At 55.6% G+C, this 26,376-nt stretch overlaps 1 protein-coding gene across 3 annotated transcripts; it reads left to right on the top strand.

The window, feature by feature from the left end:
• On the top strand, nucleotides 1-26,056 carry Kcnj4 (potassium voltage-gated channel subfamily J member 4). 3 transcript variants are annotated; one of them, XM_005354200.2, is made up of 2 exons: nucleotides 1-471; nucleotides 24,335-26,056. In XM_005354200.2, the coding sequence occupies exon 2, from the start codon at nucleotides 24,374-24,376 to the stop codon at nucleotides 25,706-25,708; it is 1,335 nt and encodes a 444-aa protein (XP_005354257.1). In that variant the 5' UTR covers nucleotides 1-471; nucleotides 24,335-24,373; the 3' UTR covers nucleotides 25,709-26,056. The 3 variants fall into 3 exon arrangements, with proteins under 3 accessions (XP_005354257.1, XP_005354256.1, XP_026638201.1); XM_005354199.2 differs by lacking the exon at nucleotides 1-471 and adding an exon at nucleotides 5,182-5,704; XM_026782400.1 differs by lacking the exon at nucleotides 1-471 and adding an exon at nucleotides 22,952-23,005.
• Nucleotides 26,057-26,376: the final 320 nt, after the last annotated feature.

Genomic DNA, 26,376 nt, shown 5'->3' on the forward strand with positions numbered 1-26,376 from the left:
CCAGCTGCCGCCAGATACCCCGCCTGGGAATTCCTTCCCTGCTTTCCAGGTGGGAAGACGGAGGGCTGGGCTGCGCCCCAGCATCACTAGGTGAAGTGGGCAAAGCCAGGACCGGCACTTGGTGGCCAGCATCCCAACCGAGAACTGTGCAGACAAGTGGAAGAGGAACCAGTTGGAGACCAGCCCAGTTAGTAACCTGCTATGTGGTCTTGAAGTCCCCACTCCTCTCCAGGTCTAGGAGATGGGACATTACCACCAATGTCTCAGAGTAGCTCTCGCCAAGTGTGTGAAATAATCACCAAGTTTAAAAGAAGCTGTCGAACTGCAAAGTACCTTGCACATGCCAAGGGCCATCTTCGTTTCTGTTGTGGTCCTGGTCACTCCAGCCCCAAGGGCAGTCTCTGTGACAGCCAGCTGCACCCTGAAGCTGGGTCTCAGAACCTTCCATGCCTAGAGGTTTCAAGCCTGCAGGTGAGTCCCCCTCTATTGTTTTCTCCCCATGGACAGAGCCCCGGGGCAGTCTCCTGGGATCTAAGACTCTGTGTGTCCCAGGTGTAGAGGGGTTGTATGGGCTTCCGCCTACTCACTCACCTGTCCCCCTCCTCTGTGACTGAACAGATCAAGTTCTCTCTCATTAAGGCTGTCTGAAGCCCAGGACCTGCCCCCTGGACAGAGCCCATTTGGTACCAAATGTCCTTTGTGAGCCACATGCTGGGCATGTGTTTGGATGGTTGTGTCTGTGAGCATGTGTATCGTGTGTGTGTGTGTGTGTGTGTGTGTGTGTGTGTGTGTGTAGGGGAAGTATATACAATATACATGGGTGTGTGTCTGTGTGCCTGGCATGGCAGGCCTTCGTGTGTGTGTGTGTGTGTGCGTGCTTTGGGTGGATGTGTGAGTCTGTATATGTGAATGTGTATATTTATGGCTGTGTGGAGGGTCATGTGGTGTGTGTTGTTCATTCCTGGCATATGTGTTTACCGGGCATCTATGTGTGTCTTTCTGGTGCGGATGCATATCCAGATAGGCTTGTGTGGGCTGTGCTCATGGTGTGCTTGAGTAGATGTGTGGAGCTGCTGGGATCCTAGGTGCTGTGTATATGGGAGTGGTGTGGGGGTGTGCTGAGGGTCTTGGGAGTAGAGGCGGCTCCCTCCCTCCTCTGCTCACCTGGTGACCTTCTTCCCCAGATAAGGACTGTGGTGAGGCCACTGGGCAGGCAAAGGCCACCTCTTGCTTCTTCCACAGACCTGTGGCTGCTCGGGTCTGTGGCCACAGTTGCCACCAGAGGCTACGGTTGGATGGGTGAGCCTGGGGCCAGGGCTCATGTGACACCCCTCACTGCCTGGCCTCCTCCCCTCCCCACAGCAGGAGCAGCAGCAGGAAAGGTTGGCGGAGGGGGGCTATTTTGGGAGCATCTCCTTAGCAACAGCTGCCACTGCCGTCTGTGGCGGTTTTTCTATAGGTGCTAAAATATTCCACCCTGGTGACTGAGTGCTGGGCGGTGGGTGAGGATGGGGATAGAGGGTGGGAGAGACCCCTACGGTCTTCCATCCCAAGGGCTGGTATGCTGGCATGGATGCTGGCCTGCTGGGCCCCCAACAGCCCTTTCCCCACTCTGGACTTCTTCAAATGGAGCTGTCAGGACTGTGGTGCTTTGAGGCAGGCCAGCTGTGTTCTGATCTGGTTTCTCATCTAAACAGCTGGATGGCCTCAGTTTGCTTCATCTGTAGAATAGGCTGGCTAGACTCTCAGAAACATTCTAACCGCCCCCCAACCCTCTGGGATCAGTAATTCTGGTATTTCTAAGTGCACCCCAAGTCCCAACTGTTGCCACCTGTCAGCCCCTCCACCCTTCATCCTTCCCAGCTCTCTGCACAGGCTTTTGAGGCTACTGTGGGACCCAGGAGGCCTGAGCAGGCTCCCAGAGTGGGTGGGGTTAGCAAGCTCTCTGCCAACCTGGCAGACCCTTCTATAGAACCTAGGTAGGTGCCGAACCCAGTTCCAGTCCTGGCTTCTGCATTTGCTTATTCCCACTGAGCCGAGGCAGGCCACTTCCTCTCTGTACCCAGGAAGCGAGAGTCCCCCGAGAGTCCCCCGAGAGCCCCCCAAGAGTCCGTGCCTCTGCCTCACAGAGTTGTGAGAGTCAGGAGATAAAATAGGGGCTGCAGCACAATGAACAGACAGACGGACACACTTCGGCATAACAACCATTCTTCCGGACAGTTGACCCTGGCACTGAAGCTGTGCGTTCAACACAATGCGGTGCCTCAGTCTCCAGGCTGGAAGATTACCTGAAGCAGAGAGATCTTGTAGAGACCCGGAACAGTGCTGGACTGAAGGGAGTAGTCTGCAGCCTGCCCCATCCGTCCCACCCTGTCAAGGCTATCCTGACAAGTCAGGCTTTTATATTGGATGAAAACAAGTCAATTTGCTCTCAGGGCTGGAGAAGCCGGTCCACTCCAGACGAGGCCTCTGAAGTTGGTCCCAAAAAGATAAACAACTTACCAAGGAGCACACAGGTGCTAACATAAGCCATTCTCTTTTCTTTCCCCAAGACCCTTACACACACTTATGCACACACACACACACACACACACACGCACACACACACACACACACTGGCAGGCATCCCACCTATCATATCAAACTGGGCATAAGCTACTGGGCCATGCCATGGTCTGTGACAAAGTCTTTCAATCATTCTCAAAACAATTGCTCAAAATGGGGAGGTGTCTTAATGCTTCCCATTTAACATGGGAGAAAACAAGACCCAGGGTGAAGAGACCACCTGTCCAGGGTCACGTGGGTGTTTATTTGATGGTGGAAGGAGGACTCTATTTTCTGGGGTCCCCGGATCTCTTATTACCTAGCTCCAGCCCTGCAGCCTTCCGGGGACTCAGCATTGCCCTATAGTGCAGCCCAAGTCCATCCAGGGAGCCCCGTCCCTCCCTCAGACTTTTGCCTGGTGACCTGGTGAGGGCCCCTGATTCTGTGTACCCCTCCTATCTACCCTTTCTCCCGCACTCACCACTCCCAGGGCAGCCAGCCACCAGGGGAGGAAACTGCAGGTCACTACATGTCCCTCCCTCCGTCCTGCCCTGACACTTTCAGTTCACACAGAGGTATAGTAGATACCAGGCATCCATCAGCTGCTAAGTGAACACTTATTTTCTGGAGGGCAGGAGTCAATGCATACACACACACACACACACACACACACACACACACACCAGGGAGCATCAGTAGTCCTGGCTATCTGCCTGAGGGCACAGCAGGGTAAGGAGGGAGATTGGCAAAGAGAACAGACACTGTGCACAGCGAAGGTCCACAGTGCTGAGGATGGCACCCGCAGGACAGCCATGAGCACCTGCTGCCAGCACCCACCTACCTTCAATGGCCTGTTAGCGCTCACAGTTTGTGGACAGGTTAAACAGAATCTCACTAAAGGTTATTACAGTTTCTAAGTGCTCCAATAAGAACCATACTTGCGCCTGCCTTAAGGGCTGGTAATAGCTGGGTCCCCAGGGCTGGCAAACTGAATGAATGGGTGCCGGATTGCTTGTGTCTTGGGAAGTGGTGCTGAGGCTCTAAAGGCAAAGAAGACCGAGGGCATTTCAGGCAGGGGAGCACAGGACGCAGCCAGAGAGAGGTGTGAAGGCATCTGGTACGTTATGGAATCCGTGGGAACGGGAGGACTTGTGAATATATGGTGTGCTGGAGCCAGACAGCGTACCATACTGAGACAGGGAGAGCCCACAGAGAAGAGATGGTTGTGTGGCCTATGTAGCCGTAGTCTTGTCCTGGCAGAGGAGGCCAAAGAGGTTGGCTACTCAGTCAGTTCTCCACAAGCTTGTTGTGGCCCCGACTCAGCTCTTCCTTCCTACTCTGGGCCTAGTCCTTCATGGCCAGACTCCAGCAGGTTCAGCTGGCTATCTACCTGCAATTGATCCAGACTCCTATGGCACACAGGGGTGCTTTCCTCTTACTTTTCCTTAGGAGGCTATATCAAGGTGGCACATGCTCAGCAAAGTGGCTGGTTGGCTCCCTGGGGACTGGGAGGTGCTTCCAGAGTGTGGGTCCCAGATCTGGGCTTTTTGGAGGTGGTTGGGGGAGGAGGGTCTGAATCCTCTTCTATCAAGACAGCAGAATAAGGGCTGGAAAGCTGGCTCCATTGAGGTTTGCTGCTCTTGCAGAGGACCCAAGTTCCCAGCACCCATATGCCAGCCCACACCTGCCTATAGTTCTAGTTCCAGGGCATCTGACAACCTCTCCTGGCATTTACAGGCACCTGCACAACCGTAGTGCACAGACACACACACACACTCACACAGGCACCTGCACACACGTGGCGCACATACACACACAGGCACCTGCACACACGTGGTGCACATACACACACACACACAGGCACCTGCACACACGTGGCGCACATACATACACACACACATAGGTGCACGCACACACATAAATAAAAAAAGGAAAGAACTTAAGATGAAGAAGAAAACAGGGACTAGGGTTTGTTTGACTTCTACCCCACTGGATGACCTTTTGCGAACTTAAGGACCTCTGTGGGTCCTCAGTCTCTGAACTGGAGCCTTACTGACTAGGTGACTATTAGGGTCCCTCCAAAAGAGCGACCTCTATCTCCTCAACTGGGGATGCTTAGGGCCCTTAATTGATAGCGCTTCGGGAGGGAATCCAGACCTCCCAGGAGAGGGTCAGGATCACCTGGACCCTAACTGGACCGGTTTCCACCTACCCTCTCCTGGGCTCGGAGAACCTTTCCCACCTACCCCTGGGGGGACTCGCAAACCCAGGAGCGGATTCTTGGAACGGATTCCTGGAGGAGCGTAGCAGAGCGAGCAGGAAAACCCGGGAAGGATCCGAGCGAGAACGGGACGGCGCAGCCCCCAAGACCCCTGCCCGAGTCGACGGTCCTGGGAGCGAGTGGCCTGCCCGCGTGGGCTGGGCGCACCCGGAGGGCCAGGGCGGGGTCTGCCTGGGGTTGGAAGCCGGGGCGCGCGGCCTCCGCAGCGGGGCGCGGGTCACGTGTGAGGAGGGGCGAAAGTCTCCGAAGCGGGGCGCGTGCTGCGAGTTGGGAGTTCTCGGCGCGCCGCGGGCGGCGGGAGCTCGGGCTCCCGGGCGAGCCGGGGACGCGGCGGGGACCGGGTCCCAGACGGAGGGGGCGGCGGCGGGAGTGGGAGGGACGGCGACAGAGAAGGACACAGCCGGCCGATTCTCTGGGCAAGACTGGGCCGGGGCAGGGATCAGAGAGCAGGGACGAGGTCCACAACCCTGCGGGAGGAGAGGCGGGACTGAGACGCTGCGGCGGGGACCGTGCAGCAGGCGCGAGGTGGCCACAGAACTCGGCGACCCCAGGGAGAGGGTCGCAGGACTGTGGGTAACAGCAGGCGGCGGGGCGCCCTGGGCCCCGGGACCCCACAACCTAAGTCCGGGCTTCATGATGCTGCCGCCCGGGCAGCGCCCAGCTCTTGGCGCGGGGCAGCGCTGAAAGTTGCGCAGGAAGCGGTGCGGGACGGCGCGGAGACCCCGCAACCCACGGCGGCCGCCCGGGTCAGCGGCGACATCGCGGGCAGGCGGCGCCCAAGCCCCGAGCCCCGCGCCCCCGGACGCCGCCCGCCGGACTTCGCCGGGGGATGTAGCGACCACTCGCTGCCCAGACCCTTCTCGGATCTCTCGCCCCAGGGTAAGCTCGGGCTGGCTTATCGCGAGCGCTGTCAATCCGTGAGTCCTTCCCACTGTCTATCTAGCCGAGGGAGTGTCTGTTTGTACTGCTAGTCTGGCCATAACCCACCCTGCACTCATCTCTCTGACCCCGGTCCTGAAAGGTCCCCGTGTGGTCCTGTGACTTCTCCGAGCTGGCGTGCTCTGTCCACTTGGCCGTCCGAGCATCGCCTATGGTTTGCAGCTGGCAAAAGAAAGGAGTTGGATGAAAGAGATTTTGACCTCCTGCCCTAGCGATGGCCCTTCTCTGCCCCCGCCCACCTCCGTGCCAGGAGCTGCGAGGCAGGTGACTTGCAGCAAGATGGGAAGGGGATGTCTCTACTTCCCCCCTCCCACCTGCAGTCTCTGAATGGCTCTCAGTAAGACAGAAATTTCCCTTCTGCTGTGTTGAGTACCTGCCTTGTGTCTGATGACCCTAGGTTAGTAGAGGGGTTTACAGTGGTGGAAATTGAGGCTGCAGGGAGAGGCGGGAATAGGGAAAGCACAGCAGTGAGTGATACCTTGAGCTCCAGGCAGGGAGAACTCCCCCACACACCACACACCTGCAGAATGTCCCTTAACCAGGGTCAGCCTATTGCTACTCTTACACACACACAAGCTATGCAGGGGATCCAGACTTCAGGGCAGGGAGAGGTAGCCCAGAGAAGCGGGCAGCAGTGCCCTCTAGGCACCAGGAAGCAGGGTGACTGGCCTTCACTGACAGACAGGGCCTTAGGAGCAGGAGAGCGCCAAGTGGTAGGTTGAAGGAGCTGGGAGCCAGAGGGGGTGTCTGGCCTCTGACAGAGAGGGCCTGGACCCAGGGATGCAATGCACTCTCCACCCCCATCCCCCATCCAGTCCTGCACCTTCCAGGACTTCTAGGCACCCTAGAGCCCTGCAAAGGCTTGACTTGGCTTCTGATGAGAGGAACAAATGAGGAAGCAGAACAGTCGGGGCAAGTGATTGCAGACTGCATGCAACATGGTAGGAGCAACAGCTGCTTGACCATGGGGCTGCAGACTGGAGGATTGAATCTGGAGCATTTAGTTCTATTCTCCCTTTGGAAGAAGGGTCTCTTTCTGGAGTTTTCCATACTGGGCATCATGCCTCATTTATCACTCGGTCTAGGCTTCGGAAATGAGCCCAGCTAGCTGAGAAACTAGCATACTGGGCAAGTTATGCTCCCCGAGCTTCTGCCAACACTACTGTGGAATGGGGACACCAGACCTGCCCCACTGACCTCCAGTGGAGGGCCCTGAGCTCTGTGAACAGAGCACTGGTGGGCTGGAGAAAAGGCTGGACAGGTGGGAGCAAGGACTCGATCTACTTTGAGGGAAAATAAGTAGCTACGGAGTGGCAAGAATATGGCTGGAAATACAGACTGGCAATATAGAGTTGTCTAGGCATTAGAGGGGGGACGTGGAACTTGGGAGCTGTCCCTAATAATCCCTTGTGTCACCCTTGAAGAAACAACTCCTGGGGGGAGGGGAATAAAAACATAGAGGTGACTGGTCAGACAGAAATGTCCGTGGGCTTCTGCTGGGGTGACCTTGGGCAGTTGGCTTCGCTTCTCTGATCTCAGTTTGTACAAGTGGAAAATGGGAGGGTAGCCCTGGCTTCATTGAGATGTCAATGTCTTGCACGAAGTGTTAGAATCCTGATAAGAGCATGCGAAGAAAGCCAAGGCTTGCAGGTTCTCAAGAGACATTTGTGGATCGGAGGACAAAGTCACTCTGGGATGCTGTGGGAAGATTCGGGGCTTAGGATGAGAGGGAGGGGGAGGAGGAACTGTGTGGGCTCACACAGGGCGGGCTGGTTCTTAATGTGGATCTGGGGGAGGCGGGGGCGAGCGCTAAGGGGGGTGTGAGGAGGAGGGGGCCCCTCTGCGGGGACCACTGAGTCACGAGGACATGTAAGCGACATGACAACCAGCAACATGGTAACCAGGAAACTAGCAGTGGGAATGGAGCTGGAGCAGTGTGTCGGGGTGGGGGAGGGTGGACTGGCAGCACCCAGGCTTGGAGGGTCCCTGGTGGGTTAGGCTGGCTGGCCCGCCCGCAGGGGATGCAGGCCAGGGAAGGCTAGGGAAGAATGGGGTGTAGGCGGAGGCAGAGGAGACACCCAGGGGGTCTGCTGAGCAGGGGGGCTTCTTTGGTACCTCCCCAGGCTCCTCTTCTCCTCCACATCTCCACTTCTCATGCCTCTCCCCCTAGGATGCCAAATTTGGCTCACGCAATCTGTCGTCTCTCTTCTGAGATTGGCACGGGGACGAAAGCCGAGTGCATTACATCAGCGCCTGATCCCCCTGCACTGGGGGAGGGAGGGGAAGGACCAAGGACCGGGCCAGGCTGGGAGCAGAAGGGCAGCAGCCAGACTTCAACTTTCTTGCCTGTTTCTTGTTTGCTCTTCTTACCCTAATCTTAGATGTAGGGGGGAATATAGGGGAGGCCATGCAGAACCTTGAGGTGGTACAAGGACTCCAATCCTGGGGAGGTCCCATGCCTGGGGCAAGAAGTCATGCCCTGCTGTTGTTGCCCTGGACCCCACGTGCCATTGCCTGGCCCTGTGACCTTGGACAGATTCCCCTGTGTAGAATCCACATCTGTATAGTGATTGTTGGCCACTTGTAGTATTGGCGATCCCCCCCCCTCGCATCCCCCTTCCCCCACCCGGAGGAGGTGCCCTCTGTCACTTTGATATTTCAGGACCCCAGGAGGGATCCTGTGACCTTGAACATCAGCTTCCCTCCTTGTGCCTCTGTCTCCTCACCTGTGAAATGGGAATGGTGGGATGTTTAAGGTGACCACTTGGGCTCTGGGCAGGAGTTGTAGTTCAGGAGAGAGAGCAGGGCCCTGGCTCCAAAGCCACAGATATGTGCGAGCCCTATGCCATCCCACATGATGGCCAGAGGTGGGGGAGCCGCCAGCCTCACCACCAAGAGGACAGGTGGTGTGGGAGGACGGTTTCATGCACGCAGAGGCTTGGTGCTTATATCATTGGTCTGACGCTGTAATTCTGCAAAAGTGAAAACCGGTCCTGGGGCCACAGTGATGACCCCTCGTGGAAGCAGGCAGACAAGAGCCAGGCAGATCTGGAGCCCCAAAGGCCAAGCTCTGGCTCTGGCCCCTCCTCTTCCTTTCCTGCCACCCTGCCCATCTCCACCATCAAGGACTTTGCTCTGACCCTTTACTTGTATGTGAGGGATTCCTTTAGCACTAATCTTAGTTTGTCCCTGGATTTAGGGTTAAGCTAAAAGGTTATGGCCCATTCTAGAATATTCCATTCTAGAATATTCCTCTCCCTGGCTGAGTTTTAGGCAGGAGATGATCTAGTCACCCCCAACAACGTGACATCCCCTCAGGGATCCTCTAGGGAAGAACTCATTTTTATAGATGGGAAGACATGCTTAGTGGCAAGGACTGAGCTGGCCCGGTTAGTTGTCCTGAGTCAGCCAAATGGCCTGTTATTCCCGCGAGGCTGAAAAAGATGGGTATACCCAAGGTTTGGCTGAGCTTCCTGCTTCTAATCAGGCAGTGCCTTTCTACCTGGTGACTTTTACCTCCTGGGTGACTGTGAATGACATCCCCACCTCGGTGATCTGTGCTGTTTCTCAAAGATGTGCCTGGAGGCCGTGCATACCACTCTGCTGCCTAGCTGGGAGGTGTGCTGCCTGCCCAGGTATGAGGCTGGGGGCAGCAGCGAATTCCTGCTTACTCCTCTCAGCAGCCCTCCACTGATGATGTCCTGTCCCTGTATTCCAGATGGAGAAGCTGCAGCCCAGAGGGGCTGTGCTACCTGCCCAAGGTCACACAGCCAGGAAGTATGGAGGGACTGGGTTTGAGTTTAGACAGATCTGGTTCCTGGTGGCCGTCTCCAGGGCTTCCCCAGGAAGAGTGGAAAATATTCCTCCCCTGGGCTGGGGTTTGGCAGGAGATGGTCTAGTCGCCCCCACAGCCCGACACCCCCTCAGGGATCCTCTGGGGGCTCCATTATAGAGACAGATGCAATCATGAACTACTGGGGAGAACTCAACTTACAGCCGGGAAGACTGAGCTGGCCCGAGGTGACCAGAGTTCAGCGTTCTGGGCAGCCTGTTCTCTAGCCGGGGACTCGGTCCCTCTGCACCAGTGGAAGGGACCTTGGGTGGATGGTGACATGACATGTGGGTGTGGGTTCAGAATCCCGAGATGCTGATGGTGTTGGGTTAGGACTTCTGGAAGAAGGGTCAGGTTCTGTCTTTCCATGGAGCAGAGAGAGCAGGCATGGCAGGTCCTATCTGTAGCCCTTGTGCCTTGACCCTAGACCACTGGCAGACATCGGCATCGCGGCCTGATAAGGTTTAGGGATGCGGAGCAAGAGACCTCATGAGACAGTCTAGAAGCCGGTAACCGGACTGTACCTCTCTGTGTGACCTTTGGTCACTCAATTGCCCTCTCTGAGCTTAGTCTGCCCAGTCAAGTGACAAACTTCTGGAAAAAAAAAATCTCATTGCCACCCCCTATCCCCACCTCTCCCCAAGTAACTGCCACTGGGCTGTGGTCTTTAAATGCTCCTCCCTCCTCACGAGGACCCTGGGCCCTGGAAGGGCCAGGCAGGACCCCTGGGGGCTGGTATAACCTTTAAGCCTCCTCAGGCGGACTCAGTCTTCCTGGGGCTGGGGGGTGGGGGTGGGGGGCTCTCTAGGCTCAGCCCTTCTTCTCTTTTTCATCTTTATTTTTCTCCTGCTCCCTCTTCCCTGGCGACGTGGGCTGATCACTGCTCAAACTTTTAATTCACATGGTAATTGTAATAATAACATGGGCCGAGGCCCCTCTGCCTGTGACACTGCAGCTGGCGGAGCTCAGCTATGAATAGAGCCTGAGTCACACACGCGCGCGCGCGCGCTCTCCTGCAGGCGCGCTCTCTGCTCATGGGTGGTGGGTGGGGTGAAGCGTGGGGGCAGGGGGCTCCCGCTCCCGCTGGCTCTGGATCCTGACCCCCTGCTTCCAAAGACCTATGCAAGAACTGTCCCCACAGACTGCCCTCTGGTTCCTGGATGAAGCTGTCACACATAGGGCATGGTTACTTCTTCACAGAAGGGGAAATTGAGGCTCCATTAGGGAACATGGCCGCTGGGAACCTGTGGGACTGGGCATGTGAGTTTTGGCTGATTCTGAGGTCATGGGGTTCTGTTTCAGGATACAAGCCAGGGGATGGGGGGCTCTGAGGATAGGCTGCTACCACTGTGGGTATCTTGCAGTCACAGTTTTCATACAGCCGCCTCCCACCTGCGTGTAGCAGGTGCGCGCAAGAGCCCTGCCTGGAATGATGGTTCTGTGTTTGGTGACAGAGAGATTGTGTGCAACGGAAAGACCTCAAACTTCTGATCCTCCTGTCTCCGCTTCCTGAGTGATCACAGGTGTGAGCCATGGTGCCTGGCTTAGTGTTTGGGGGCTGTTTCGTGCCTGCTTCCAACTGAGCTACTTCTCCAGCCTTTGTAGACTGTCTTGAGGGAGTGAGCAGAAGGTGCTGGACTTTCTGTCCCGTGAGCACAGCACCCTGTTTTTAGGTGAAAAAACAGAAGCATGGTAATAAGAATTTGTCCCAGGCCACACAGGTATGTCCTTAGGACCTGTGTATGTGCCAGCTCCTGGAAGCCCCAACCTGGCACCGTCCCCCACCCCGTGTCTCCCTCTTTGCCCTTCCCCACCAGACTCTTCCCTGTGGCTGTCTAGCCAGTCCTTAGCCAGCACACGGCCTCAGCAGAAAGAGTGAGGTAAGGTGCCTCCGGGAGACACCATCAGGCCCTTGTGAGCTACCAGGAAAGGTGAACTGTATTTCCCTGCCCACTAAGAGATCTGTTGTGAGAGGTGGTGTCGTCATGGCGACCTACCACTGAAAGCATGGATTGGAGATGCCTGAGAGGCCTGGGGGGCCTCTAGCTGGGCAGAGGTATGGAGACTGACAAAGGGTGACAAAGGCTGGGACTGGGCCAAGGAGGAATTTCACCTCAATTTTAGGCCTGTCTCCTATGCCTTCCCTCCCTCTAGCAACTCACGTGGGACATTGGCCCAGACACCACGCAGCTTTACTTGGCATCAAACAAGCATTTGCCTAGTGAAGGTGGCAGAGGTGGGGCTGGTCCTCCTTCTGCTCCTCAGGGCCTCCAGGGTCCCCGACACCCTCCCCTCTCCTTCAGGTAGCCGTATCTCTTCCCCCATGCTCAAGTACAAGTGAGACAAGGGAAGAAGCAGACCCTGTCACAACGGTAGGAGGAAGGCTCAGCCACTCACAACCCTTTGTGACCTTCACCAGGCCACTGCCACTCTGGGAGGCCCTCTGAGTTCGGGGAAGCCAGAACCACTAGTGTGGACATGGGTTGGTGAGGTGCGCTTAGCTTTTCCCCTGTGGCCTTCTCTGTTTCTGGAGCAGGGATGGCAGGGAACAGAGAGGAGGAACCAGGTATCCTGTGGGGCTGGTGCCACGCCATCTCTTAACTCCTCTCTGCCCGGCCCCTGTTGAGATGCCATTGGTCCGAGAACAGATAGGATGAGGGGAATGGGACACAGACAGAAGCCATTTTTTTCAGATACCTTGTATCCAGTCAGTTAGTGCCTGTCCCTACCAATGCCTGCTGAGCCCTGCCCTTGCACCCCAGCTCTCTTTTCTTGTCTGCAGACCTGCTTGGGGGGGGGGATAAGACATTGAGAGGATGCCAAGCCATGCAGCTGCAGATTTCAGGGCCACCTGACCTTGGAGAAGTCCTAGCTGGGCACCAGGGCCACCACCCCCAGACACCAGACAGTGACTGAACAGGAGGGTGGCAGAGAGGCCAGGGTCTCATCTCAGAGCTGCCCCCGAGTCCTCGGATGAACCTTTTAACCAGCTGTGCCTCACTTCTTGTGGCCAAGTGGGCTTCTTGTCCTAGGTTTGTGAGCAGCCACTGACCGGCACCTGCCGAGGGAGGGGCATAGAGTCTCAGCACAGGGCAGTGGAAGGGACTCATCTCATGGGGACTGGAGTTTGGGGTCCCAGACAGCCTATTGCCTCAAGTATCCACACGGTGGTCAACAAGGTCCCTGTGCCTTTGCCTCCAGAGCCCACAGCATCTCCTGTAGTGTTCCTGATGGATTGTTTGGGTACCCTAGGGAGTGAACCCTAGTCCTCAGGCACATTGTCTGCATCCCTAGCCCTCCAACCCATGCTCTCCTTTTATTCTTTCTTTTCCTGTTTTGAGACAGGGTGTCACTAAGTTGCCTGGACTAGTCTGTGTTGGGGTCACCTTGACTTTGTCCTCTGTCTGCCTCAGCCTCTCCAGCAGCTGTGACAACAGGTCCGGATCACTAGACTTCACTGTGAGAGGTGCTGGCTCTCAGCCCTCATCACCTTTCAGAGTGGGGCTTTTAACATCACAGAAGGGAAGATCGGGGTGTGGCGGCTCAAGCTTATAATCCCAACTCTTTGGGTGGGGTGAGGCAGAACGATTGCTACAGGTTTAAGGCCAGCATGGGCTATGTGATGAGTTCTGGGCCAGCCTGGGCTACATAATGAGATCAGTAACCAAGTGACAGGCAGGGCCTGGCTTGTAGAACACTAAAACACAAGGCATGTGTGAGGGTAAGTAGTATTTTAGGATGGTCACTCATGTGTGTGTGTGTGTGTGTGTGTGTGTGTGTGTCCACGCACGTGTGTGCTTAATAATACCTTATCCCAACACATTACTTTACTCTGGTTCTTGTTTGGGCCTGGCTAAAGATCCCAAAGCTATAGATACATGGCTTCCTTTTCTCCCAGGCCCCTCTGCTTCTGGGAACCCAAGTGCCAAAGCCTTTAGGAGGCTACTGCTTTGCTTTGGAGCATCCTCCTCTCCTATGCATGGCCGTCAAGCCAGCCTGGGTCTCTAGTCCCCTGCAGCCAACTGTCCCCTTAGTCCTGTGTGGGCCGAATTCCAAGCTCTGTCTTGCCCACCTTCCTCTGCATTCTAGAACTTGTATATCTTTCCGGGAACCCTTTCTTTTTTTTAGTCTTTTTAAGACAGGGTCTCTTTGTGTAATCTTGGCTATCCTAGAACTAGCTCTGGAGACCAGGCTGGCCTCAGACTCACAAAGATCTACCTGCCTCCTGAGTGCTGGGATTAAAGGTGTATGCCACCACACCTGGCCCAGGGACCCTTTCTTTAGCCCCTGACTGTGTAGATTATTTGGCTCCTGTCCTCAAACAAGACACTTCACAAGATCTGAGCTAAGTAGGCCTGCTCAGAGCACATGTCTTTTTCTTCTTGAAACATTGTTTCACTTTGTAGCCCAGGCTGTCCCGAAATGCCATAGATCTGCCTGCCTCTGCCTCCTGAGTGCTGGAACTAAAGATGTGTGTGCCACCACAGCCAGGTCAGAACCCATTGCTTCTCCCACATTACATAGTGGGTACTCAAGCCCACAGCACATAGTGGGTACTCAAGTGCAGCCTCCAGGGCACAGCCACAAACACAGGAGGGAAAGCAGATGCTGAGCCAGCTCAGGATACTGTTATGTGGTGAATGAATGAATGAATGAATGAATGGACTGGCTGGAGCTGGTGGGAGATGGTCAGATTCGATGAGTACGCACTCAACACTCAGCGGACAGATGTTCTTTTAGTCACAGTCCCCTTGGCTGTTGCCAAACAGTGTTGGGATGTGAGCACAGTTCCTCACCCTCTGAGCCTCTATCTGCTATGTCCTCTCCCCTAAGCCCTGCCCCACCTTCCAAGCCATGGTTCCTCCAGCTTTGCCCAGAGTATCTGTTACCCTCTTCTCCCCAGGACTTCCAGGACCAGCTCTGTGGAAGTGGAACAGAGGCCTGAGACTTGAACTGTCTGTCCTCTGTCTCCGCTACTCACAGCTACTGTGCCGTGTCCTATGTGGTGCAATGGCACAGAAGGTCCCTCCTGGTCTGTGCTCGGGGCCACCTCTGCTCCCTCATTACAGCATCAAAAATAGCTTGTCACATTCTGTGACATCGCCCTGCTCAGGCCCTTCACGGGAATTATGACAAGCTGCACAGATCTCATGTCCTTGTCCCTTGTCAGTTGTGTGTGAAGCGTTTACTGCATGCCAGGCTCCGGGACTCAGGGTGGAGAGCCAAGGATGCCCAAAACGGATGGACCAATGACATCAGGTCCAGAGGGCTGTGAGGAAGAGGAGGACATATCAAGAAAGTTCAGGACATGTTAGAGCCTAGAGCCTCTAAATCAAAACTCCAGCGGGAGGGGACTTGGAACTAAAGAGCCACAGAATTTCAATGAAAAGGGCAGAGACAGCCAGTGCAGAGGCTCCCAGGCAGGACAACTTGATACGATGGAGGGATGGGGAGAAAGGCCGTGTGGCAGTGTGGCAAGGGTTGGAGCAGGGAATTGAGCAGGCAAGGTCTGTGTGAGAGCAGAACCTTTTTTGGGCTTGGAGTTCAGCCCGGGGAATGTGAGGATCCCCAAAACTATAGCTGGGGGGGTGGTTAATAGGGATCCTTGCCTGGGGAGGCCAGGAGGAGGCTGTGGGTGGGGCTTGAGGCTGTGGCTGGGCAGAACACGGAAATCTAGTCCTGTGGGCCTGCTCCTCAGCCCCCTGTAACATAATAGGACCACCATAGCTTGGAATGAGAACCAGAGCCTGGCTGGTGGCTGGCCATAGTGTTCACTGAACATGTTTTCTCCCTGCCCTTATATTCTTGGGGTGAAGGAGGCACAGAGCTTAGGCCTGAACTGCCCTGGGAGAGCTCACAGACTGAAGAGAAGGGGGGAGGAAATGGGTACCTCTTAGCCATCTAACAGACACTTGAAGCGAGTCTGCTCTGAAGGAGATGGGGCTGCTGGTATTTAAGGCTCAGGACTAGATGAGATCACAGGGTGCGCGCGCGGGGGGGGGGGGGACAACGATGACTGCAGAGGAGCTGAGGAGGGAGGTCAAAGGTGGAGGGAGGTTGATGGCTGCTGGCGGTGATTGGTGGCTGAGCCCGTGCTCCCAGGGTCTGTGGCATATAGAAGTGGGAGGAGCCAGGCGACCTGAGAGGGGCTCTCAGGCCCGAAGGAGTCAGGAGCAAGAAGGGGATTTTTCAGGGACTCTTTCAGAGCCCCAGGCGGTGGAGGGGAGAAGGGGAGGCACATGTCATGTTCTATAAGAAGAGTTTTTAGGGGTTTGGGAGATGGTTTGGTAGGTAAAGTGCTTGCTACGCACTTGCTACGCAAGCATGAGGACCTGAGTTCAGATCCCCAGACCCTGTCTAAAACGCAGAGTGTGGCAGAGTGCTTGTAACCCCAGCATTCGGGGAGGAGGGCAAGAAACAGGCAGATCTTGGGACCTGCTGGCCAGCCAGTCCAGTCGAAACATCGAGCCCCAGGTTTAGTGAGAGACTCTGTCAAAAAGTAAGGCAGAGAGCAGATGAAGAGAGAGCTGATGTCAACCTCTGGCCTCCACGGGCCGCACGCAGTAGCGGGACTTAGGAGAACACACACGCGTGCACAGGCATACATGAGTACCACAGGACAGCGGCCTCTTACAACCTAGGGTGGCTGCCCTCTGCACCTCACGGGTTTATACCCCTCGCCCTCCACTGGTCACCTTTGCAGCCTGGAGAGTGGGGGTTATTCTTCCCCCGTTTTGGAAATGTAGCTCAGAGAAGTTAAGGCATGTCGTCCCAGGCCTCACAGCCCCTGGGGGCTGTGTTCTTGGACCGTCTGGGATCTTACTATTTGTTGAGGACCTTACGGATGCCGTGACCCCTCCGACAAGCACACATATGTTCGATGCTAATTTTAAAACGCACGGGTATTTTCCATAGGTGATCCACCCATATGGTTCTAAAATTAAACGACAAATGGGAAGTCAGGGAGTATTCTCCCCCCTCCTCCATCCCCAGCCACCTGCTTCCCCTCCCGAGAAGCAGTCAGTGTCACCAGCTTCCTGGGTCTCCATCCAGACGAGCGAGCGAGCAGAGAGAGAAGCAAATGTGTGTAGCTATAAACTCCTCTCCCTTTTCACACGGGGTAGCGGCTCTACTCGCCGCCGCTCACCGCTGCTGCCTCTTTCCACTTAAATGCATCTCACAGACCTACAAGGCTCCCCAAAGTGCTGCCTCCTTGGCTTCCATGGCTGTGTGGTGCTGCTAGCTTGCTCACGGATGGGCAGCTGGGATCCTTCCAAGCTGTGCTTCAGCAAGGAAGGCTGCCTGCCTCACTCCCCGCCTGTGTGCGACTTGTGTGACTGCGTGATGGTCTCCAGCTGTGAGATGGCTCAGTCATCAGTGCCCTGGTGCCCTTGGCTGGGCAGAGCCACCCAGAGTGAGGGAGGGAGGAGGCAGAGCGGGGCACCAGCCTAGCTCTGAATCCCACCACCCCTCCTCTTGTACCGTTTCTGCTCACGATCCCCCCCCCACACACAGTGTCTCACTGTGTAACCTTTGCTGGCCTGGAATGTTCTACATAGACCAGGCTGGCCTTGAACTCCTAGAGATCTGACCTGACTGTCTCTCCCTCCCAAGTGTTGGGATTAAAAGCATATGCCATCACTACCAACTTTTATTGTTACTTTTTTTTGAGACAGAGTTTCACGTAGCCCAGGCTGGCCTGGAATTTACTGTAGACCCCAAGATGATACTGGACTCTTGAGCCTCCTGTGTTTACCTCCCACGTGCTGAGGTTGCAGTCACGTGCTAGGCTGGTCCCTCTTCTGTAAGTGGTCCCTTCTGGGGCAGCCTGTGCACTGAAGGGACAACCCGTGTGCCTCCCCACCCCCACCCCAGCTGAGATCCAGGGGCAGGACAGCTGTGGTGTAGGAGGGTAATAGATGATGGCCTTCAAGCTTCCCCAGGCAGATGGCAGGGACAAGGTAGATGTGAGTTCTTCTAGCTCACCATTGATCTTCTTTCAGCCTTGGGAAAACAAGCTAGCTCAGTGGGAGTGGGTCGGGGGTTAGCCAGCCCGAGCTCTCAGCTGTGAGGCTGTGGGAAGGTTTGAGACCCTCTCTTTCCACTGTCCATTCACACAAGCTCTACACGGTCATCCAGGAGTTCTGGAGCCCGGCAGCCAATGACCATCTCAGGTCCAAAGGTCACCTACTCTGTTGCCTGGGTACCCACTACCAAACCCTATGGGCTTTGTCCAGAGTATTCCCTGTCCCCTTCTTTCTCTCCAGTTCCAGGCCACCATTGTCACCTCTTGCTTCCCCATCCTACCCCTATACCATACCTGGAGGCCAGCCTAAAGCATGCTATCAGGAGCCAAATCTCACAGGTGGGTGTGGCCCTCAGAGATGCTGGAGTCCAAGCTGGACTGTATAGCACTAGGTAGCTCAGGTTGGCCTCGGACTTCAGGCTGGTTGTAAACCCTCTGTGCCTTCGTTCTTCTATTTCTAAAACAGAAACAATGACGGTACCTTCTCTGAGGTCACCACAAGGCTGAAAGGAATCGATCAGCCCAAGCACTCCAAATGACTCCTGCTCAAGAGGGAAAGCCTGCTAAAGGCTCAGTGCAGATCCTGCAACATGATAGTGCTGGCCAGGGGGAGGGGCGGCGTGCAGAGGGATTCCAGAGTCTAGGGGAAGGCAGTGTGGCTTGCACTGTGTGTGCACATTCTGGTGACATCGGGGCCGCCCTGCATGTAGGAATGTGTCATTCTGCTCCTTTTGCCAGTGGAGATACTGAGGATGAGCTGGGAGGGAATCTTCCGGAGCTTGCCTGGCTGAGTCCAGACTGTGGGATTTGGTTCTGGGGTCCCTGCTCTCAGGACAGAGGATGACACCCAGAGTGAGGTGCTGTGGGTGAGTGAGTGGGTCCTGGATTCTGTATCTGAGATTCCTCCTTGGAACCCTGAGCAGGAGTGTTCCGTTTCCGCGTGATACATGCTCAAATGTGTCCCTTACCCTATGCAGGCGTGAGCTCTGTGTGATCCTGTTTATTCTCTTTACACTCTTAGGTAGGGAGATCCATAAGGAGCTTTATGTATAGATGAGGTGCACAGAGAAGAAAGAGATGATGTGTTTGGCCTGAAGTCACATAGAAAGTGGTCTGGAGGGACTGAGGAAAATTCAGTCAATTAAGTGCTTGCCCTGCAAGCGTGAGGACTTGAATCTGATCCCCAGAACTCACACAACAGGCTGAGTGTGGTGGTACATGCGTGGAACCTCAGTGCTGGGGAAGTAGAGGCAGGAGGATGCTTGGAGCTCACTGGCTGGCCAGTCCAGCCTACTTGTCGAGCCCCAGGGCCAGTAAGAGACCCTGTACAGAGGAGGTGGACAGTGTTTCTGAGCATGACATTCAGGGTTGTCCTCTGGCCTCCAGTGCGCTGTGTCCACATAGGATAAAGATTTGGGGTGTTAACATTGGGAGGGAAATATGGAGATGTAGGAATCAGGTTATCCAGGGTCAGAGGAACAGGGTAGGAACCTGAAACCTGCAAAGGGTCGTGCCTTTCTGTCCCCATTCCACGTTCTTTTCTTTTCTTTTCTCTTTCTTTTCCTTACTTTTAGTAATTTATTTACTTTTATTTTATTTGCATTGGTGTTTGCCTGCATGTGTGTCTGTATGAGAGTGTCAGATCTTGGAGTTAGAGAGAGTTGTGAGTTGCCATGTGGGTACTGGGAATTGACCCAGGTCCTCTAGAAAAACAGTCAGTGCTCTTAACCTCTGAGTCCTCTCTCCAGCCCCCACATTTTTTTCTTTTGAGACAGTCTCACTATATAGCCCTGGCTGACTGGGAACTCAATATATAATCCAGGCTGGCGTTAAACTCCTAGAGATCTGCCTGCCTCTGCCTCCATAGTGCTGAGACTAAAGGTTTATTTTATCATACCTTCCCTGAGAAGCGCAGCTCAGCTGTCTGGAGCCTCGAATCCCTCTCTCACTGCAGAGGCCCAAGTGTTGGACTGGAAAGGTCTCCCCACCTATCAAGTCTAAGCCTGGGAGCCTCAGAGCTGGAGTATAGGTCAGTCTTGTGATCTCAAGGGTTGGGATAGGAGTTGCGGGCATGAATTCCCCACCTCCCCAGGGGAAATCTGCCCATCTTCTGGAGACAGGATCTCACTCCCCCTGCCTGCCTGAGGCTCAGAGAACTAACAGCAAGGGACTCCATCTCTTCATTGTCTTATACAGCCTGCACATGTCCCCTCTTACCAGGGAGTTGTGAAGGGTCCCTGTTTTGCAGACAGAAGTGGGTGAACCAGGCCAGAGCACCTGTGTGGTAAAGTCAAGTCAAAAGTTCTCCCCCAGCTCTTGTTCTGGGTCCCCGAGTCACTGCGTCTCTGTCACTACCAACGTGTCACCCTTGGAGTTTTACCTGCAGCACTCTGAGGGCCCTTCCTCCCCTCGGGTGTGTCCCCAGTGCATTGGCTCTCAAAATCATCCAATGCTGGCCTGCTGAAGTCAGCGCCCTGGCCAGTGCCTCCGCGTGCAGGCAGGGAAACAAAGGCAGAGTCTTGGCGTGGAGGCTGAGAGCCTGGGTCTTGCCATCTCAAACATATGGATGCAACCAGCAGGTCACTTTCATAGTTGATCTGAAGCTAAATGGGGGTGAAAGAGACAGAGAAGGTGGAGCAGCCTGAAGGGCAGGCAGGCAGGGTGGTGAGGGAGAGGGAGGGAGGGACCGGTGACTTGAAAACCAAAGGCCTTGACCCTGGAGGAACCAGGCTGAGCATAGTATCACAACAGATGAAAGAGGCGAGAAGCCAGGGGCCAAGGTGATCTGGGGGCCAAGAGGTGCCGTACCTAAGTGGGAGTCCTACCTTGCCACTTCTGTCATGCAAGCCCCAGGCTCATCTCCCCAGATGGGGATCAGCAGCCAGAACCCCCTCGCGTTTCGGTAGCTGCTTAATAAATAGACGTTTGCTGAACAAAGACACAGCGGTACCTCGGTGAGACAGGTAGGCCACGCCTGGTGTGGAGTCTGCACTTCCAGGGCATTCTGTCTCTCAAACGCTTCAGAGACAGGTCCCTGGACAGGTGTGAGACCTCCGGTGAGTCCCGGTACCTCCTGGGTCTCACCAACAGTGACCTAGAAGATTCATGAAAGGATAAAATGCCCTGGCAGCCTAGACGTTCCCAAGCGTGGCTTCCACTGCCCTCTGTCCATCTGCCAAAGGGAGGTTCCCCGGGAGGTAACTTCACAGCATCTGGTCAGTCTTTCTGTCATGGGGAACCAGGATGTGTGTGTGGGTGAGCGACTGGAATGGTTGTCCCCCCTACTCTGTGGGGTTCCTTTGCCACCAGACATACCACAGGATGCAGTCTGAGTAAGGCAGGACCCCATCTCCCTGCTCAGTTTGCTAGACTGGCAGCCTGCTCTTGGAGGTTGTGGGAAACCCTGGCCACCTCACCTTCCCCTGCTTCTACTGTCTTCTTCAAGTTTCATCACCTCAAAAAGCCCAAGACAAGATGGAGTTTGAGTGGTCCCAGGCTTGGGGAATGATACAAGGCTGGGAAAGAGAAAAGCTTGTCTCTGGGGACCTTCCACAGGGTATTGCAGAAGGGTCCAGCCTCCTTTTCTCACCCAGCCCAGCATCCTTTAGTCCACTTGATGGTCAGGATGGAGACTGGTCCCCAACCTTCCAGGAGAGTACGGGCTGGGGTCATGCATCTGCCTGGACAAGCAGGGCTCCTCTTCGTTTGGAGTAAATTCTGCTCCGAGGAGGAAGATGGTGATCCGTGCTTTGTGTACCCTCCTGTAGTCTGTGTCCCCCTCTCTTTTGAGCGTTCCCTCCAGCTTCTGTGTCTTTCCCCCAAAAGCCCCATGCCATGCAATTAGCGCATGCACAAATGCCCAGCTGGCACTTTGCACTGGAGAGTCAGGTGAGCATCATGCCCCTGTTGATGTAATGGCCACAGCAGCTGCTTATGGAAACAGAAGGCTAGACTGAGTGCCCACAACTACTCCTCGCTGAACCTGCAGGGACCGATCTGGGGAGCCAGTTTTCCTGAGCACTGGGATGGGCAAGCTTTAAAAGTTCATCATGAGGCAGGCACAGGAGGGCCTCCAAAACCTGCTGGGGCCTTGAAAAGAGGCACAGGGGCCTGCAGAACTATAATGCAGGTGACGGGAGACTGGGAAGCGTGTTGACCGGGGAGCTGAGTACCTGATATGGACGGGGAAAAGACTCAAGGCTGATACTGGCAGAGGCGCCCTCATCTTCACCCACTAATCAGAGGGAACACTCCAATAGCCTAGAGCCACAGAGGAACACCGCAGGCTCCCTTGTGAGGGTGGACCCCACAATGAGCCCTGTCTTCAGCACAAGTGAGCTGGTCCTACCAACAGAGTCAGGGGTCTTGTCCTTTGCACCTTGGGAGGCAGCCTTTGGCAGGACCCCCGCCCTTGGCCATCCATCAAAGGCACAGGTGTCACTTCTTGCCCTCTGCCTCTCTTGCGGAGGTGCAGGCTGTGCTTCAGAGCCCGACATGGTGAGGTTAGCACCCACATTTTCCAGTCCTCCAGATCCCTCCAGACAGAAGGGACAAAGAGCCGAAGGCCTGTCTTTCCAAATATCAGTGTGGGGAGCCACCTTGTCAGGGCAGTCCTCTGCCCTGCCTCCTTTGGAAACCCTCAATGGCTCCTTTCTGTGTCTGCGGCTCCATGGCCTTACCTATAAAACGGGTCTTGAGTGAGTGTGGCTACCTTATATCCCTCAGCTGTGTCTTTGGTGCAGATGAAGGAGTTGAAGGCCGTGGGGGAACACAGCAAGGGAACCCCAGCTATTGAATGCTTTGAAGGCTAGGACCAGTGCTGAATTTTGGCCCATACCCAAGAAGCTAAGGTTCCAGGTCAGGTAACTCAGGGCCAGTCAAATCACATGGCAAATTACTTTGACTGAGGGAGCCCTTTAGGGTGCGGTGGGTGAGAGAAGCAGGGTCGGGTAGGGTGGCCTGGGGGAGGGAGAGGGAGACTCTGGAGAAAGAGGCAGGGGAAAGGGCTGTTGATATCTAAATTATAGCATTGGCACGCACTGGTTGCTGTGGCAACCAAGTTGTCCTGAACCAGGGAAGTGTGTAAACATTGCCACAGATGCACAATTAGACCAGGAAGAATAGAACAGAAAATAGAAGCTTCCAGACTTATATAATTCTAGGCCAAGATGTTATCAGGAACCCAGGCTGGGTCCTGGCCCTGTGGGCCTCCGGGGCCTGAGACTGCACCAGCAGCTCCTGTACGCAGACCTCAATGGCGGGGAGCACAGAAGACAGTGTGGCCTCTGTGTGAGTCCAGCTGGTGGACACGCCACGTGGGGGTGACAAGCCTCTGCTGGGACAGCTGGCAACCACAGTCAGGCACACCGCCTGCCTCTCACAGGTGCCAGCAAGTGGGGAGCAGCAGGGTGGGGGCTTTGTCTTCCAGGGTCTTGTAAGGTAAGATGCAGATGAGGAAACCGAGGCTCGGAGAGTGAAACTGAGTGATCAGGTGATCCGAGGTGGGTAGGACAGAAGAGCAGCAACTGCCTCACCTACCCCCAGTCTTCATCCAGGAGCTCCTGGAAGGTGACACCTCCCGAGTCTGGATCCACTTTCTTCCCAGCAGACCACTTTCCCGCTTCCAGCCAGCTGCATGTGCCCAGACCGGGACAGAAGTGCCAGGCTGTCCCTTCCTCCATCTTGACCAGCACACCAGATAATCTGTCAGCACCTAGCCTGCTCCCAGCAAGTCTGGGGACAGGACGGGAATCTGGGGGTCAGCCGAAGCCTGTCTGGGTATACTCACCCCTGTGGTAACTTAGCCACAGGGAGCTCTGAGGATTTGCAAAACCAGTGCAGATAGGGAACTGAAATGTAATGAAGTAGAATAAAAAAATCATTATAGGTGGCCGGTGCAGAGGCTAAACGGGCAGGCAAATTAGAGGGGGAGGTCAAAGCTGGGGCATGCAGGACACCGAGTTAAGATAAGCATCTGGATGGGAGTGTGGCTTGGTGGGAGAGTTTGCTCAATATGCCCAAGGCCCTGGGTTCCAACCCTGGCACCACTAAAAATAGAAAGGGGTTGGCAAGGTGTCTTGACAGATAGATACTTGCTCTGCAAGCCTGGCAGCCTGAGTCTGATCCTCGGAACCCATGGCGGAAAGAAGAGAGCTGAGTTCTGAATGCTGTCCTCTGTCTCTGATACACGCCATGGCAAGTGTGCCACCTCCCACTAGTAATGACGGTGATCACAGCGATGATAATACATTGAAATGAAGAGGGTATAGGGGTGCACCATTTTGGTTCCACATTCAGGAAGCAGAGGCAGGCAGATCTCTGAGCTTGAGGCCAGCCTGGTCTACAGAATGAGTTCCAGGTTAGCCAAGGCAACATGGTCAAGACCTGCTTCAAAACCAGAAAGGAAGGGGGGAAAAAAAAGATACAGATATAGAAACTTCCAGGACAGCAGCAAGGTGGAAGGGCCACATTGAGCAGCAGGGGCTAGGACCCTGCTGGATTCTGTTCTTCGTTGGGCAGACCCCAGTCCAGGGTCAGCCTCAGGGACACAGGCTTAGGCTTAGTTTCAATAATGACCTTCTGCCATAATCCCCCTGAGCCTCACAGGAAGTCTTGAGGTCCTGTGTAGATGGTTCTGGGCCTGAGAGTTTGGTGGTCTCTTTACAGTAGCCCCTCACTCCGCAGCGCCTCACCTGTCCCTTGTTCTCCACAGACCCTGCATCTCCCCAGGTGACCACGCCGGCCTCAGGTCATGCACGGACACAGCCGAAACGGGCAGGCCCACGTGCCCCGGCGGAAACGCCGCAACCGCTTCGTCAAGAAGAACGGCCAGTGCAACGTCTACTTTGCCAACCTGAGCAACAAGTCCCAGCGTTACATGGCGGACATCTTCACCACCTGTGTGGACACACGCTGGCGCTACATGCTCATGATCTTTTCTGCTGCCTTCCTCGTCTCCTGGCTCTTTTTTGGCCTCCTTTTCTGGTGCATTGCCTTCTTCCACGGTGACCTGGAGGCCAGCCCCTCGGTGCCTGCTGCAGGAGGCCCGGGGGGCAATGGTGGGGCAGCCCCGACGGCCCCCAAACCCTGCATCATGCATGTAAACGGCTTTTTGGGAGCCTTCCTGTTCTCAGTGGAGACACAGACGACCATCGGTTATGGGTTCCGGTGTGTGACGGAGGAATGCCCGTTGGCTGTCATTGCAGTGGTGGTCCAGTCCATCGTGGGCTGTGTCATCGACTCCTTCATGATTGGCACTATCATGGCCAAGATGGCACGGCCCAAGAAGAGGGCACAGACGCTGCTGTTCAGCCACCATGCGGTCATCTCAGTGCGTGATGGCAAGCTCTGCCTGATGTGGCGTGTGGGCAACCTGCGCAAGAGCCACATTGTTGAGGCCCATGTCCGAGCTCAGCTCATCAAGCCCTACATGACCCAAGAGGGCGAGTACCTGCCGCTGGACCAGCGGGACCTCAACGTGGGCTATGACATCGGCCTGGACCGCATCTTCTTGGTGTCACCTATCATCATCGTCCATGAGATTGATGAGGACAGTCCACTCTACGGCATGGGCAAGGAGGAACTGGAGTCGGAGGACTTCGAGATCGTGGTTATCCTGGAGGGCATGGTGGAGGCCACAGCTATGACCACGCAGGCCCGCAGTTCTTACCTGGCCAGTGAGATCCTGTGGGGCCACCGGTTCGAGCCCGTGGTCTTTGAGGAGAAGAGTCATTACAAGGTGGACTACTCACGATTCCACAAGACCTACGAGGTGGCTGGCACGCCCTGCTGCTCTGCCCGTGAGCTGCAGGAGAGCAAGATTACGGTGCTGCCCGCCCCGCCGCCCCCTCCCAGTGCCTTCTGCTATGAAAACGAGCTGGCCCTCATGAGCCAGGAGGAAGAGGAGATGGAAGAGGAAGCCGCGGCTGCAGCCGCCGTGGCTGCAGGCCTGGGCCTGGAGGCGGGTTCCAAAGAGGAGGCAGGTATCATTCGGATGCTTGAGTTTGGTAGCCATCTGGATCTGGAGCGCATGCAAGCCACCCTCCCGCTGGACAATATTTCCTATCGCAGGGAGTCTGCCATCTGACCTCCAGGGCCTGCCCTCCTCTATTCCTGCAAGACCCTCTGCCAGGGGTGGGGTGCCAGGATAAGCCTCCCACTCTCAGGATAGAGCTGAACCTGGCTCTGTGGACCTGGAGGAAGGTGGGGACTTCAAAGACTAGGAGATCCCTTCCTGTTGACTGCAGAGCCCAGGACGGGGAAGGACCCAGGTACTCAGCCCTGCTGACCTGAGCTCTGCCCTCGGCACCTCCCCACGGGTGGCTCTGGGCCCCCAGACCTTCCACCCTTTCCCCACTGACCCTTCAAGGATGTGACCCTTCTGCTCTCAGGACCTTGGGGAAGGTGGCTGGACTGCTAGGGAGGGTGGGCATCATGGGGGTTCTGGGTGGGCAGGGTGGGTCTCGGGAGGGGGAGGGGCGTGTTTCTTTTGCATGACTGTGGTCTGTGCTCTTGACTCTCTCTTTGTAAATACCTATAAACGGAAGAGATGGAGACACAAGTCCACCTCTGCCCGTTTCTCCCTGTGAGACAGAGAAGCCACCATCCCTCTCTGTGCACCCCTACCCTGCCCAACCTCAGCCCTGCCCAGCTGGCTGGTTCCTTGAGGCCCTTGAAGCCAACTCTGTATGGTGTTGGGTTTGGGTACAGACGGAACCCCAGAGGTGGGATGAATACCCTCCCTCCTTGAGATCC

This window comes from Microtus ochrogaster, chromosome 15 (genome assembly GCF_000317375.1).
Source record: "Microtus ochrogaster isolate Prairie Vole_2 chromosome 15, MicOch1.0, whole genome shotgun sequence".
Classification (NCBI taxonomy): Eukaryota; Metazoa; Chordata; class Mammalia; order Rodentia; family Cricetidae; genus Microtus; species Microtus ochrogaster.

Bases quoted from the DNA above. Each gene is read 5' to 3' on its own strand.
- Kcnj4 (XM_005354200.2), top strand. From the start codon at position 24,374: ATGCACGGACACAGCCGAAACGGGCAGGCCCACGTGCCCCGGCGGAAA.